Genomic DNA, 15,793 nt, shown 5'->3' on the forward strand with positions numbered 1-15,793 from the left:
GTAGACTGTCATTAGAACTGCCATTAGAAGAAGATGATTTTGCCGATCTAACAAAGCGTAACTGTCATTAGAAGACGATGACGAGGTCGATCTACCTGTCAATAAATTGTTTTCGTTAGAAGACGAATTGGAAGGCGGTCCTGTGTTTTGATTATTTACATTAGAAGAATAAAGTGGTAGATTTCTACCTGTTATACTAGCATAACTGACATTAGAAGAAGATGATGACGAGGTCGATCTACCTGTCAATAAATTGTTTTCGTTAGAAGACGAATTGGAAGGCGTACCCGTTTTTTGTTTCAAATTCGAAGAAATAAGTGCCTTAGAAGAATTAGGCGTGGTATTTGTAACGGTTTTTTGTTTTTCAGGTATGTTCTGTAAATTTAAGGTCGTTGATTTGACTTGTTGTCTAAGCGAACGAGCGTTTAAAATTTTTTCCCTGACAGGACATTTCAAATAATTGGATTTATGATTTCCATTGCAATTTGAACATGAAAATTTATCAGTGGTTTCATTCATTGGACAAACGTCTTTCGAATGCGATTTACCACAATTCAAACACCGTATATCCATATGACAATTTTTGGTTCCATGGCCGAAGCCTTGGCAACGACGACATTGCGTTAAGTTTGCAATACGATTATGCCGTTTATAATGTTCCCAATGAATTTTAATGTGGGAAATGAAACGTACTTTTTCTAAAGTTTTCAAATTGTTTACATCACTTCGATTGAAGTGTATTAGGTAAAGTTCATGGGAAATTCCAGAGCGTGGTTTAGAAGTACCATTCGCTCTTTTTTTCATAAGTATTACTTGGGAAGGGGCAAAACCAAGCAATTCTTTTATTTCATTTTTAATTTCATCAATACTTTGATCATTTGATAATCCTTTCAAGACAGCCTTGAAGGGTCTGTCTGATTTTATATCATATGAATAAAATTTATGAAGTTTCTCGGACAAATATCGAATAAGACGTTCGTAATCTTCCAATCCATCCACCAAGACTCGACATTCTCCTCTTCGTCCGATTTGAAATGAGACTTTTACTTCCGGGAGAAAAGTAGAAAGCTCAGTACGGAATGCTTTGAAGTCGGAAATCATCACCGTCACTGGTGGCATAGATTGATGTTTCTTCCCAGAACGACAAGCGTCCATTTTGGGAATTTTTGAAGAATTTTCTTCTATGTCGCTACAATCGGATTCAGGAAGAATCTCGTAAATATTGTTAGACGGCATAGGATCAACGGAAGGGAAATCCGTCCGTTGTCTTTTATTTTTACATTCAGATTCTATAAGATCGTGAATGTTATTAGAAAAATGTTGAATAACGGATTGTGATTTATTCCGTATTGAATTATTTTTAGCCTTAGGCTTGTTGCCTTTCCGGTTGGACGCAGGCATTTTTGAAATTAATGAAATTTTAAATTAAATTAACTAGGCTAAATTAGTCTTCGATTAGAGAGCTAGCCTTAAAAAAGGCTGATTAATTTCTTAGTCACTCTAATATCACTCTTTGTATCACTTAGTCACTCTAATATCACTCTTTGTATCACTTAGTCAGTGATTCAGGTAGCCTTGAAAAAGACTGAAGCCTTGAATCAATGAAACTCTAGGTAGCCAGAAAAAAATTCCAGGAGCCAAGAGCTATACGCGTGCGGTGCGAACGACTGTTCAACACCGACTGAAGACGAAAAGGGTAAGAAAAACCATCTCTATTACTATTGCTATGTGACAGTCATCAAAGTAAAATTTTAACAGCCGGTTTTCTTCACTTTTTTCTCTGTAATTTCTGTATTATAGAAACAGCTCTGCTCTACACTTCTCTTCGAAGCAATTACAGCTGCTACTACACTGCTGCTGCTGTTTGCTAAGAATAAATTCCATAAGATTCACTTACAATTCCAGCCGATGAAGCCCTTTTCCTGATCGGGTTTTTCTTTTTGTATTGTTTGTAATATCCAATGTTTGCACAGCATAATATCGGAACGAGATTTTCAAAGTATGAGGTGACAAGCACGACAATTGACTGTTTTGTTTACTGTGTTACTGTTACACTGTTGATGATAGCAAATGGCAAATCTTCTTTAAGTCATGATCACCTGTTTGGTAGGATGCTGAATGATAGATAGATGTGATGTGTAAGCTTTTTGGGTTGGCGCACTCGCCAAAAATATCCGTTTTGAGTTGTGAGGATAAAACCGCCTAGACTTTTTTTTGCGTGATCATTTTGAATTCGATTTGTTATTCGTTTCCTTACAGACTAAGCCATTCATTTTACCTTTCTTCGTTTGTCAGAGGGTTTCCAATAAAGGTTCAATAAATTTAATCATTCATTTGCCAGATATAAATTATTATTATTAAATGTAGTCGTTATTATTTTAAGTTAAGTCGTTTAGTAAAAATATATTAAGATCCTATTTTAAATAGATATAGACAGACAGCTTTTAGAAAGCGTGACTTGTGTTTGCTTGTGTCGGTTTATGTAAGTATAGAACAAATAGTTACTTGTTTTTTTTGTTGCTCCATGATTTCTGTTTCAACACTCTCGTCTCGTCGTCGTCTGAGCCTAAAAGTGATGAGGGGAAAAGAGGTGGGTTTGCGCAAGCGACTTTTGGTTTGTTTTTTTTTACATCTTGGAACCATTTTATTTTTTTGTTTGAAACTGTACAGAGATTTTCGGTTCCATTGTTTCGTAAAAGTGAGAGCATTAATTTTTTTGTTTTGTTTACTATACATTTGAACTGAAACACCTAAAAAGTCTATTATAAAACAGCTAATAGTAATTAGTTTTTCATATATTTTGTTTTCAACAAAAGGCATTTGCGGTGCCCCGGATAATAGAAAAATAAAACGCTTACGCTTACTAGTCTATAATGGTTTGATTACTCTTAACATCATTATCTCGTGCTCTTACGTTGGTTGAATTTCTGGTTTTCCACCCTCTCCACTCACTCAGTTTTTCAAGTCTTTTCCTCAGTTAAAGATTCCCTCGGTGTTCTGTGTTTTTTTGTATTGTTTGTTTGTTTGTTTATATGAGTAGAGTGCGGCACCTAATATCGTTTCCATGGGAATTTTTTAAATGTATTTGCGTGCTGATATAATCTACGGTTTTCCGTTTTTGTTTTTGTGCTGAAAGATTTTCTTCTGCTATGATAAGAGGATAGGTATTTAGAATTTTTCACATACGAGGAAATCCAAGTCAGGTAGGTGAAATCATGTTTTTGATAATCTGTACAATTCCAGCATTTTGAAGTGCATATTTGGTTTATCACATAGTTTAAGGGGGTGTTGTTCGGTTTATTTTTATTAACTACATTTGACTGAGCAACTCAGATGAAACCATTTCTATTGTGTTGTCATTTATGTTGAATTATTGCATAATCAGAGAACGTAAACAACGGATGCTACCAGGAGTAGCAAAGCAGGCGGCGTTTGTGATGCATATTCGAGTTGTCAACAAGATTTTTTATTTTTTCGATGCAGGTATTGAATTGGTTACTCAATCGCCGTTCACTGGGCGGAAAAGGAGAAGAATTTACTGCTTTACTTTTTAAGGTTTGTGCCACGTTGAAAATTTCATTTGATTTGACGAATAATGGATGGAAATCGATGGACATAGACTAACCGAAAGGCCAGCTCTTTCACCGTAGCGCTTCTAGTTGTTGGATCCGAAATGTTCTGACAGTTGATGTTGTGAAATGTTTCCTTTCTCAGTGCTGAGAATTTCGTCATAATTATACAGGGTGTCTAATCGAATAATCGGCAGAAATGGTAATGTAAATTGGCCTCCGAAATGCTGCGATTTGACATCGCTGGGTTATTTTCTTTGGGGAGCGGTTAAAGATAAGACGCCGAGCATAAAAGAAACAATTGAAGACCTAAATCACGAAATTTGATGACATAAAGCCAGAAATAATTGAAAATGTACTCAAAAATTGGGTGGATCGGATTGGCTACTGTCAAGTAAGTCGTGGGGGTCATTTGAATGAAATTATTTTCATAAAAGTTGCATGAATCAACCTTTCAAATAAATGTATAATCATTGAAATCCTTTATTTGACTTGAATAGGTCTCACTTTACTATGAGGTGTCTTTTCAAAATTCGCCCTGTGAAAGAATGGATAGAACTCAATCGTTAATATCTGGAATTGTACTAAACGCAATAACATAATTTTTTCTTCATGCCATCAGAGATATTATCAGCAATTTATGATTAAATTTTCAACAGTGTTAAATAACCCTAAAATAACTCAAAAATTCAGTTTTCTCAAACTTTAAGAGACAATTAGGAAAACTTATCACGTTTGCTTGCCTTTTTCGCACTCGGGCGACAGTTTCGAGATAGTCTTAGTTCCGATGTTAAACTGGGCGAGTATAAATGTTAAACCTTGGTCAAAAATCGATCAATTCTTTTCATGCTTCAGCCGGGACTAGAGGTCGTAATGAGTACCTTCGAACAGCAGCAGCCAAAACAGACCATCTGCGGAGTGTAAATCCTCATTTGTATTGGATTCTGAAATTGAAATCAGAAGCTGAGTTCTGGTCCACCTGAATTCTGAATTTAAGATTCAAAATATAATTTCCGTTTCAGAATACAGGTTCAAACTTTACAACTGGAACTAGAGTTTTGGAACTAAATGCTAAATTTTAGCGCCTTAATTTAAGTTCGGAATCCGTATTTAGAATTTTTATACAAGAATTCAATCACAGAGTTCCGGGACAAACTCAAGATGTGAATTCTAGATCTGGATTCTGGAACAAAATTTTTGATCTGAATTCCGAACCAGAATTTTGGAATTGACTTCTGAACCATATTTTAATTCCTCAATTCAGTTTAAGAATTTAATTCTTAAATCTTAATTTCCAGACTTGCATGCTGGAATTGAGCTCAGAACTTGGGTTCTGGAACTAGATTTTAGAGTTTTAACAATAAATTCGGAAGCTGGATTCTAATGAGTTCAGTTGCAGAATTATAGAACTAAATTTATGAGCATGTTGAGAACTTAAGAACTGGATTCCAAGCATGAATATTGCATATTGCAGTCCCAGGCTTCGGAACTAACGAACGAATGTGTGAATAGAAGAACGTCAGTTTTATTCGTATTCACGACTCCCAGTTATGTCTCCGACATTACCCACCCTACTTTTTATTATTGCATTTTTAGATTCGAAATTTTTCATGGGACACCCTGTGTTTGATGGCAGCCGTGAATCGAAAAGTTGGCTAAATCGACCGGTTCTGAAACATTTGCATGAGCGGCATATTATCAATCGGTAGCATTTATAGCAGATGTCGTTGTAGAACTCAAAATCGTAAGTTGGAAACCCAGAGCTGTTGGATTTTGATATCGTCAATGAACCGTCGGAAGAAATGTTTTGCTCATTTCATTAGCCAGTGAACAAAGGAAAGGCATTCATCAAAGTTCAAATTCGTTTTAAGCTAGTTCAATTTTTTCCCCTGTGTATTTAAGTTTATGCAAGAAAGTTTATGAGCCCGGGTGGGTTGTTTTTAGGCACTGGTCTTACAAGCCAGTTGTCGTACGTTCGAGCCGCGACCTAGAAGGATTCTTAGTGTCAGTAGGGGTAATCATGCAAAGGTTCGATTGAAACAGAAGGTCAAGTTCCTCCGAAGGGATGCAATACGACGGCTTTGCTTTTTTGCCTTTTTCATATTGAAAGGCTATGCAATATGGATCTGACTTTCGGTTCCGGAATTACAGGGTGATGAGATGAAAAACTGCAAGTTTGAGAGTAAGCCTTCACAGAAAAAGATGTAAAGATGATCTAACTTTTCAAAGCTAGTAAATTCATTCCTCTAGTTTACAAGTCTCGTAAGTTGAAGACCACGTAAACTCACATCGGATATACCGACTTTCACAAACAATAGGCCCAAAAAACGGTATTCCGGATCTACAGGAAGAAGTGTGTTCTAAACAAAGTACACACAACTTATAGCAAATTATCTATAGTCAAATTTTTGCTGATCGCTTGAGTCTTACAGAAAAGTTCCAGTTCCAGTTCTATGGAATCTGTGCTGAAGCAGATTATCGACGTGTTCTCGAGAATTGGGCGGATGAGTGAGCAAAAAAAAAGCCTTCAGATCTTTAAAGCGGGTCTTTAAAGTCCCTTGCAACCTTATCGATGAAATCCAATTGGCGTGTAGCTTTCGGAACGATTTGTGACCGACGAACACCGAACCAATATATCACACACTTGATCCAGTCTAAAGATAATTGTACCGTCAATGTTACAGTCAAATATGACTGGAGATAAAATCCGATGAAATGTAATAACTTGGCACTTGGCTACATTTATGATGAGTTTGTTTGGTGAACAATGTTAGCAGACATTATAGTCGCCGGCAATCATCTAAACTACGAACAACGAGATGCAGTTTTAAATCATCTGCGTAGACTAATTTACATCCAGCTCCCAAAAGCAACACCACATCGTTGAAGAATAATACGAATAGCAAAGGTCCTAAAATCCTACCCTGTGGGACACCCGATTTAATGGAAATCTCGAATGATGTGCTGTGGTCTATTTTCACGCGTAATTTCTTATCGAACAGATATGAGTTCAGCCAAGATACGAGTTGCGATGATAATCCAAGGCGTTTTCGTTCGGCGAAAACAATCGTGCTAGTTGCGGTTTTTTGAGTGCGTGTGTCTTCAACGAAGACTACTCACCATTACTGGAAGTCATGGATGTGTTGGAGATCAGAATCGGACCGCAGGCAAACAGAATGGCGGACGCACGAGATAAAGTGCGCGTACGTAAGGTTGAAGTAGCGCACTCTACTGTCTCAAAGGAGGCTAGGCTAACTCGGAGGAAAGGATGATCCGTCAAAAAGGTGTTCTTGGAGAAAGAGGAAGGTGGACTCTATGGACCTGGCATAGCGCGGGTTAGAGGTTAGTGCAACAAAATTTCAAAACTACACGGAATATCCTTCGGTCATAAAATTGCGATATCGCAGTTTTTGATTTCTGCTATAGTTGATTTAACTAATTTATTTTTGATTAATCCAATATGGTTTTTGATTTGCATATATTCAAGGAGTTGAAAAATATGTTGTTTTGAATGCTGTCAAATGCCGGAGACAGTTGAAAGCAAAACAATAATTGCAATGCAAAATCAACAACTTTTTTAGTTGAAATCTGTTCGCGTCGTTTTAAAATGTCAATGAAAACAACATCGATGGTTGAAGCGTTTGGTGAAATTGTGTTCAATTTGAGAAATTTATGATAACAAGTGTTTAGCTAACAGAGGTGTTGTGATAAAGTTAACCTTGTTTAAGATGAAAAAGATTTGGTGACAAATTAGAAAATGTTAATCATCATCTCGTAATCTTTCAGGTATGCGCAAAAATTTTGTGCTTCAAATTCGATCATTGGTTTACTTCCAGCAGACTGTTTTACTTCCAGCTGTTTGATACCGATGATGATATTCATGCATTAGCAATAAAACGCTTTTTGACATGAATTTAATTTATGAAAGTAACAAGAGCGAAGGGTTTCAAACACACAGAACGCGCTGCGATTGAATGGCGCGTTTGAATTGCCGTCGCAAAATTCCAATTCCCAGCGGTTGATGCACCCAAGCTCATATAAATTGACTAAAATTTTCGCAAATCAATAACATTGTTCGAATTGATTCAACTATTTGCAATGTCTAAAACAAATAAAACCGATTTATTTTTCAACTAACAGAATTTTGTTTCAATAACAACACCAGTTATTTCAACTAAAATATATGTTGAAATTGAAAGGTATGTGTCCTCACTAATTGACAGCATTTTTTTTTTCAAACAGTTAAATTAGTTGTTTCAACCATCGTTTCTGCTAATCGAAAATCAAAAATGACAGTTTAGTTAAAACAACAATCGATTAGTTGTACCAAATTTTAACCGAATTCAGAAAATCAACTAATATTCTGGTTGAAATGGGATCGCGGGTGGTTCCGTGTACATTTTTTGAACTTGTTGAAACCCTACAAAGCGCAATAATCGAGCAATGATCATAATTTCAGTGACATAACCGCGAGATTAACGTAGTACTACTGTCGACAAGAAGCAAATCGCTAAGTAAAATCTCCTTAGTTCTTTGTAAAATGCTTTAGCTTCTGAAAAGAACCGAAGGTAAACAGTTCTTCGACATTTGACACAGTTGACAATTATTTTCGCGAGCAAATTTCCGAACAAATCGGTTGGTTGCCTCTCGTCAGGTGAACGACGCACAAAGTAAATCTGCTACCTGCTTGTGTGCCTACAGCGCTAACGTTCCGCACCGAGTCGTGGCACTCATGAAGTTGAACGTCTTTGCTTCATTTGGTGTGGAAACACTGACCAGGAGCTAAATGATTTGACCGTGATTGCGGATTGTAGCACTCTCAATTATAGTTCTTAGAAATACTTCGATTTATGTTCCGCCCCTGTTTGAAGCGATAGCCGCACTGCGAACGGTGTACTTCCAACATATCCAACGCTGGGAAACCATGAACAAAGTAGATCAAAGTCGTTCGTTTTTCGCTAGCGCTAAATGCTTCACTTTTTCTGAATTGCTTACAGTGCGGATTAATTCGATGCTGAAGCAATTTTTGTGACGTGATTTCACTTGTACATTTTGTCAAATTGGGCGGTCCTAACGTCTACAAAAATAACAACATATAGAATTTTGAGTTTGATTAGTTCATTTTTCAGCTTAAGAAACTGTCTTAATGTTACTTGGAATTTATTTCTGGCCCTTAGAAGTGCTGAGTTATAGAATTTTTTTCGATATTTAACACTGTTCGGTTCCTTTTTTCTTGAATGCAAATCAGCTGAATGTTGGATTTATTTGCATTTGTTTGATGCGAAGTTTGAATGGCGAACGGTGCACTAAATTGATAATGTTGTGGTGGATTTGCACTAAACTAGTAATTTTACTTTTGATTTGCAAACATGTTTCAATGGAAGAATAGCTCATTGGGAAAATTTTATAGCCTTCAGAAGGGTTGATTAATTGATTTTTTTCCGGTGTCGTTCACTTTTCGGTGCATTTTACTAAAATGCAAAGAATCAGCAATGGAATGACCATGTAATCGTTCTCAAGCGAAACTCGTACTGCGAACCAGAGCTTAAAGTTTTCACGCATTCTCAATGAAAGAAATTAATCCAACATAGTCAACATTCGTTATTTTGTTGTCTCATTCGTAAGTGACCGTATCCAAACCAAACGAAGAGAGACGAAGCATTTTCGTTTCTCATTGAAAAAAGAGAGAGTATAATTGCCAACGTCACTCTTTCCTTTATGACAAAACGAAACCAAACTAACGTCTGCAGGGAGCATCAGCAGAATTCCGATTCTCATTCTTTCATCGATGTATTGAAAATCAGCGACGCTTGGCTATAAAGCGTGTTAAAATATGATAAATAGAAGTAATTAGATTCGAGTACCAACAGGTAAAAATCATTGTGAATCGTTTCCTGTCATTATCGATTCTCAAAGCTACGGTTGAATACTGCACAGTTTGCGATGGGACTGAAAACCGAAAAAGACTGAAAGGACACATGGAAAAGAAAGAACACAATTTTGAAATTACTTTTCCTCTTATGTCGTTGTCTGCACATGTATTTCTTTCTCATAGTTTGCAAGCGAAGCTGAGAATGACATTAGCTTCTTGTCTTTTACGTCTATTTTGGATCAATGAAAATAACTTTTATTAGCTCTGCACCAAACAAATCCAACGGTGCGAATGATGATCATAGCAGATTCCAAACGTCCGTTTCCTACTACCGCAGAAGGCCAGGGAAGTGCTTGCAATTTTCTCTTCCGCCCTGCAGCAGAACTGCTTACAATGCGGATTGATTCAATACAGAAGCATCTTTGTGAAGGGCTTTCTTTGTACGTGAAGATGCACCCAGGTGAGTATAGAAAAGAAAGACGTAGTCCTACCTCCAAAACAGGCGAAAATCAATACACAGTTCCATCATTTTTCGTACTTAACTTTCTCTATAGAAAGGTAATGCAGGAAAGCTCTGGATTTCGAACGGAGCCTCGGAGACCCGTAGTGTTCGACTCTGCCCGACGAGATCGGTAAATGGCTGTGTATGTATTTACGTGTATGCTTCTTTCGAAGATTTTTTTTCCGCACAGTTTTCTCGGAAACAAGTCTAGACTCGTTTGAAGGCTAGTATTGATCAGGTTCGAAAATCCAAAAGACTGTGAATTTTGGTTCCAGAGATATAATGGTATAAGTAACGTAACCGACAAAACAGGTTTGTTTTTTTACCGTTAATAACTGACTTCAGTCCATTGTCGGGTAATCAGTCTGTTTTCTATAATAATGGTTCTAGGCTTCGTCAACAGTTACCAACCGGCACCAAAAGTTCAACCGAATCTGCATCAGTATTACGCGAACATGCTTCGGAATTGTGTTCGCGTTCGTCTTTTTTGTTCGGAATGGAAATCTTTTTCATCTACAGAATCCTGTTTAAACTATAATATATGAGCTCAGCACATCCCTCAGCAGCTTCAAATTCAATCTCTTCAATACAGAAAACACGACTGTGGGTGACTATTCGAGCATTCATGTAACCAATTCAGTACCTAGTCGAAATGTTCCCCGTTGAAAACGAGGGTAAATTTGTCCTTTGATTATTGCCGCAAGAAACAAACGTAAACAGTACAAATATGCACCAAAACTACTTCTGTCTTATCACAACAGCACTCGCTAGTATAAATAGCCAACAAATTAATCGATAGTTTTGAGTTCCTCACGTTTACCATAAAATAACGTTACAAATGCATATTCTCTATTATAGCACAAGCGAGAAATGAAATGCCACTGCTTTGTATTAGACTTTCGACTTTCGACCTTCCCCCCCACTATCAAATAAGAATAAGTTACTAATTTACATAATTACCATCTTCTGCGCAGCAACAATCTGCAAATACTATCTACCTTTTAAGGTTGCATGTGAGTTGTGTTTTGTGGCTGTCGACTTCAGTGTCTCTATTTAAAATCTTTCAATCAACCCGTTGAAGCCGAGTTGGTGGCCGTAGCACTGGTTACTGCCGCAGCACCTACAGCACCAGAAGCAGCAGCAGCCGAAGTCGATACGGTCGGTGTGGTCGTCGATGCCGGCGGAGTGGTACTGCAACCGGACGAAGGTCCAAACTTACTACTAATCTTGTGCGACACGCTCACGATGGCCATCTCGTGCTTCGAGTCCAGATCACAGTCGTACAGTCCACTGAGCGAGTCCAAACTCAACAGCCGGCTGCTGGCACGGGACGATACGGACGTATCATCCACGTCCGGTGCGTTGTACAGCGAGTTCACATCCGACAGGGCCCCTTCGGCATCCGTCAGGCCGGCCTCGTTCAGCAGCGATATGTTCTCCAAGCCGGGTTCGTCCGTGATGTAGCCGGTGCTCTCGGCACCACCTGGAGGATTGAGGATTGAAAATTTATAAATACATCAATACAAACAAATAACTAACCGGTCGCTTCCTCCCGACACTCGTCATCACTCCACTCCGACTGGCTTTCAACCTGATTCGAGTCCAAGGATTGATGATTGTGATGGGAACTGTGACTGTTGTTGTGATGACTGTGGCTGTGACTGTGATGGCTCAGATCTCGCTCCCGTTCGGTCCGGTTATGGCCAGCCCCGTACTTCAGCTCATCGGAAATGTAGTTTCGCGTAGCATCCGAATTACTCCGCCTTCGTTCAGCAGCGATTGCCGCGCCAAGCCTTCTCTGGCGAGCATTTTCGTCGTCTTGCTCCTCTTCCTCGTCGTCATCGTCATCATCTTCGGATTCTTCCTCTTCATCCACATCGTCCTCATCGGGTTGATCGTCATCCAACATATCGTCGGAATCCCGCCCTCGGCCCCGATAGATTGCCTCATTCGACAGTCGTAAATCTTCATCCGCTTCGATGTTGGACGAAGTTTCGTTAGAGGATTTCTTAGTCGCACTGTACTTTGGTGGTTGTTGCTGCTGATGTTGATGATGATGGTTATGGTTATGGCGTTTGTGCAGCCGAGGCGAATGCGTTAACTGCTGTAGCTGCTGGTGATGACCTCCGTGCTGACCGTGGTGACTGCTGTTGTGATGATGGTTATGATGCAGATGGTGCTGCTGCTGCTGGTTGTTGCTGTCCATCGAAGAACCCCGTGTTTGCGCTGACTGCCGGTAATCGTGGATGATCTCACACGATTCGGTGTCGGAGGTTTGCCTAGATTAGAATAAAAATAATAATATTAATCTTCAATTTTTGAAAAAATTTGTATGAAGACATCCAAAAAGGTATTTTTGTCACTATGACAATTTAGTTCCTAATAAAATAAGCTAGCTAATTTTTTCATCAAATTTAAAATTATTTCAAATTTTTGGAAAATTTTGGATGAAGTCACCCAGAAAAGTATTTTTATCACCATGATAATTTAGTTTCTAATAATATAAGCTAGCTCTGGAGAAATTTTCATCCAAATTTATAGGATTAATCAAAAGTTATAGTCGAAAACGTAATTTTTTTCATCAAATATAAAATAATTTCAAATTTTTGAAAAATTTTGTATGAAGGCAATCAGAAAGGTTTTTTGTGACTATGATCATTCAGTTTCTAATACTATTAGCTAGCTCTGGAGAAATTTTCATCTAAATTTATCGGGTCAATCAAAAGTTATAGTCAAAAGAGTAATTTTTTTCATCGAATTTAAAATATTGAATTTTTGAAAAATTTTGTGATAAAGAGCCCAGTCACTATGACAATTTAGTTCCTAATAAAATAAGCTAGTCCTAGAAAAAATTTCATTCAAATCTATCGGGTCAATCAAAAATTATAGTCGAAAACGTTAATTTTTTCATCAAATTTAAACTAAATTTAAATTTTTGAAAAATTTTGTATGAAGGCACCCAGAAAGGTATTTTTTTACTGTAATCATTCAGTTCTTAAAAATATTAGCTTGCTATGGAAAAATTGTCATCCAAGTTTATCGAGTCAATCAAAAGTTATAGTCGAAAACGTAAATTTTTTCATCAAATTTAAAATTATTTCAAATTTATGAAAATTTTGTATGAAGTTACCCAGAAAAGTATTTTTGGCACTATGATAATTTAGTTCTTAATAAAATAAATTAGTGCTGGAAAAAATTTCATTCAAATTTATCAGGTCAGTCAAAAGTTATAGTCGAAAACGTAAATTGTTTCATCAAATTTAAAATTATTTCAAATTTTGTATGAAGTTACACAGAAAAGTATTTTTGTCACTATGATAATTTAGTTTCTATTAATATAAGCTAGCGCTGGAGAAATTTCATCCAAATTTATTGGATTAATCAAAAGTTATAGTCAAAAACGTAAATTTTTTCATCGAAAAAAAAAAGTTTTAATTTTTGAAAAATTTTGTTTGAAGGCACCCAGAAAGGTATCTTGTCACAATGATAATTTACTTCCTAATAAAATAAGCTAGCCCTGGAAAAAATTTCATCCCCATTTATCGGGTCAGTCAAAAGTTATAGTCGAAAACGTAAATTTTTTCATCAAATTTAAAATTATTTCAAATTTTTGAAAAATTTTGTATGAAGTTACCCAGAAAAGTATTTTTGTCACAATGATAATTTAGTTCTTAATAAAATAAATTAGTCCTGGAAAAAATTTCATTCAAATTTATCGGGTCAGTCAAAAGTTATAGTCGAAAACGTAAATTTTGCCATCAAATTTAAAATAATTTAAATTTTTGAAAAATTTTGTATGAAGGCACCCAGAAAGGTATCTTGTCACTATGATAATTTACTTCCTAATAAAATAAACTAGCCCTGGAAAAAATTTCATCCCCATTTATCGGGTCAGTCAAAAGTTATAGTCGAAAACGTAAATTTTTTCATCAAATTTAAAATTATTTCAAATTTTTGAAAAATTTTGTATGAAGTTACCCAGAAAAGTAGTTTTGTCACTATGATAATTTAGTTGTTTATAAAATAAATTAGTCCTGGAAAAAATTTCATTCAAATTTATCGGGTCAGTCAAAAGTTATAGTCGAAAACGTAAAATTTTTCATAAAATTTAAAATTATTTCAAATTTTGTATGAAGTTACCCAGAAAAGTATTTTTGTCACTATGATAATTTAGTTTCTGTTATTATAAGCTAGTGCTGGAGAAATTTTCATCCAAATTTATAGCATTAATCAAAAGTTATAGTCAAAACGTAAATTTTTTCATCGAAAAAAAAAATAGTTCAAATTTTTGAAGAATTTTGTTTGAAGACATCCAAAACAGTATTTTTGTCACTGTGATCATTCAGTTCTTAATACTATTAGCTAGCTTTGGGGAAATTTTCATCAAAATTTATCGGGTCATTCAAAAGTTACAGTCGAAAACGTTAATTTTTTCATCGAATATAAAAGAATTTTATATATTTGAAAAATTTTGTATATTCGTCACTATGATAATTTAGTTCCTAATAAAATAAGCTAGTCCTGGAAAAAATTTCATTCAAATTTATCGAACAAGGAGTCTGCGATATCCAGAAGAGACGGCGTAATTGTCAACGCCCCCCTTCTCGTTCTATTCTCCTCCGGATCTTACCGACCGGAGCAGTAGAAATGGTTCGGACCCGGATGGAAGCTTACTACCCGCCACCAATGCGGAAGGTTTGGGCATGGATGCAAATTTTGCTTGACTTGTAGCCCAGGAGCACGAAACCCCGAAGGGCAGCCCATGCCCAAACCAACCAAAACGCGTTAACTGCGGAGGTGACCACGGCGCCCGCCTCAGGAAATGCGAAAAATACCTCGAAGAAACCGAAATAGTGAAAATTAAAAGAGACAAAGACATCTCATTGCCAGAAGCACGCGCCCTCAGGAAAGCCAGCCAGCCCGGAGAATCCTACGCCAGCAAATTGAAGGAGCGGCGGTCCGGCCAGAACGACGAGAAGGACCGGACCATAGCCCTCCTCCGTGCAGAAACTAGGCAACTCCGAGCTGAGCGAGGCAACCCCACCTGAAAGTCAAAACAACACTCCTAATAACACCCAAGACCAGGAGATACAGGAACTAAAGGTCGCACTCCAAAAAGCTGCCCTCGAGATGGAGAAGTTGCGGAAAGAGGTCACTGAATTGCAGACCAAACAATCGGCCAACCCGAAGCAAAACTCCGCTAGCAAAAAAAAAAATAGCAAAGATGACAGCCGTTCTAGTCTAAAACATAGCCAAAACATCGCAAACCACTGCTACTGAACTTCCCAAGTGTAAGAGCAAAACAAAAGGTAGCCCCCAGGAATCTGCAACCTCTCCACCGGTCCAACTGGCTCAAGAACGAAAAAAAAGAGACAAAAAGGTAAGTCTAAAAACAAAAGCCCACCCAGCATCTGAACCCAAACCATGAACAACGACATTCACACAGCCTCAATACTCATCTTTCTCCTCTATCGACACGTTTAGCATCACCAGTGACGAACCCCCCACCCCAGAAGGGATGACACCCTGAGAGACCTCCAACTCCTCGTCCTCCACCCTCAACCCAACCGTGATCGCACTCCAGGAGACCCACACTAGGCAAAACAGGGACATAAGCCCCTGGCTTTCCAACTGTTACTTCTGGAATACGACCACTGGCGACAATATTTACCAGACCATTGGGATCGCCGTGAGAAACGACATTCCATTCCAGGTCTGCAAAACCAAGACCAGTTTTCTTGCTTTGGAATTTATCATACAACTCCCAACCCCCTACACCGTGGCGTCGGTTTATATCCCGGAACGGGTAAAGGGAGTGGGCGGAAAACTGAAGGCCTTCCTCCAGGAACT

General features: G+C 37.5%; 2 protein-coding genes across 2 annotated transcripts in view; both read right to left on the minus strand.

The window, feature by feature from the left end:
* Positions 1–11,039, minus strand: part of LOC131425637 (uncharacterized) — a 52,940-nt gene extending 41,901 nt beyond the window's left edge. The window contains exon 1 of the mRNA XM_058587686.1: positions 10,942–11,039. The gene's annotated coding sequence lies outside the window, so the exon portion shown is untranslated. The remainder of the gene's footprint in view (positions 1–10,941) is intronic.
* Positions 1,763–15,793, minus strand: part of LOC131425623 (Ca(2+)/calmodulin-responsive adenylate cyclase) — a 160,660-nt gene continuing 146,629 nt past the window's right edge. The window contains exons 12-13 of the mRNA XM_058587651.1: positions 11,483–12,222; positions 1,763–11,426 (exon numbers count right to left, since the gene is read on the minus strand). Of these exons, the coding sequence (XP_058443634.1) occupies positions 11,011–11,426; positions 11,483–12,222 (1,156 nt within the window). The 3' untranslated portion in view covers positions 1,763–11,010. The remainder of the gene's footprint in view (positions 11,427–11,482; positions 12,223–15,793) is intronic.

The sequence above is a fragment of the Malaya genurostris genome, chromosome 1, assembly GCF_030247185.1.
Source record: "Malaya genurostris strain Urasoe2022 chromosome 1, Malgen_1.1, whole genome shotgun sequence".
Classification (NCBI taxonomy): Eukaryota; Metazoa; Arthropoda; class Insecta; order Diptera; family Culicidae; genus Malaya; species Malaya genurostris.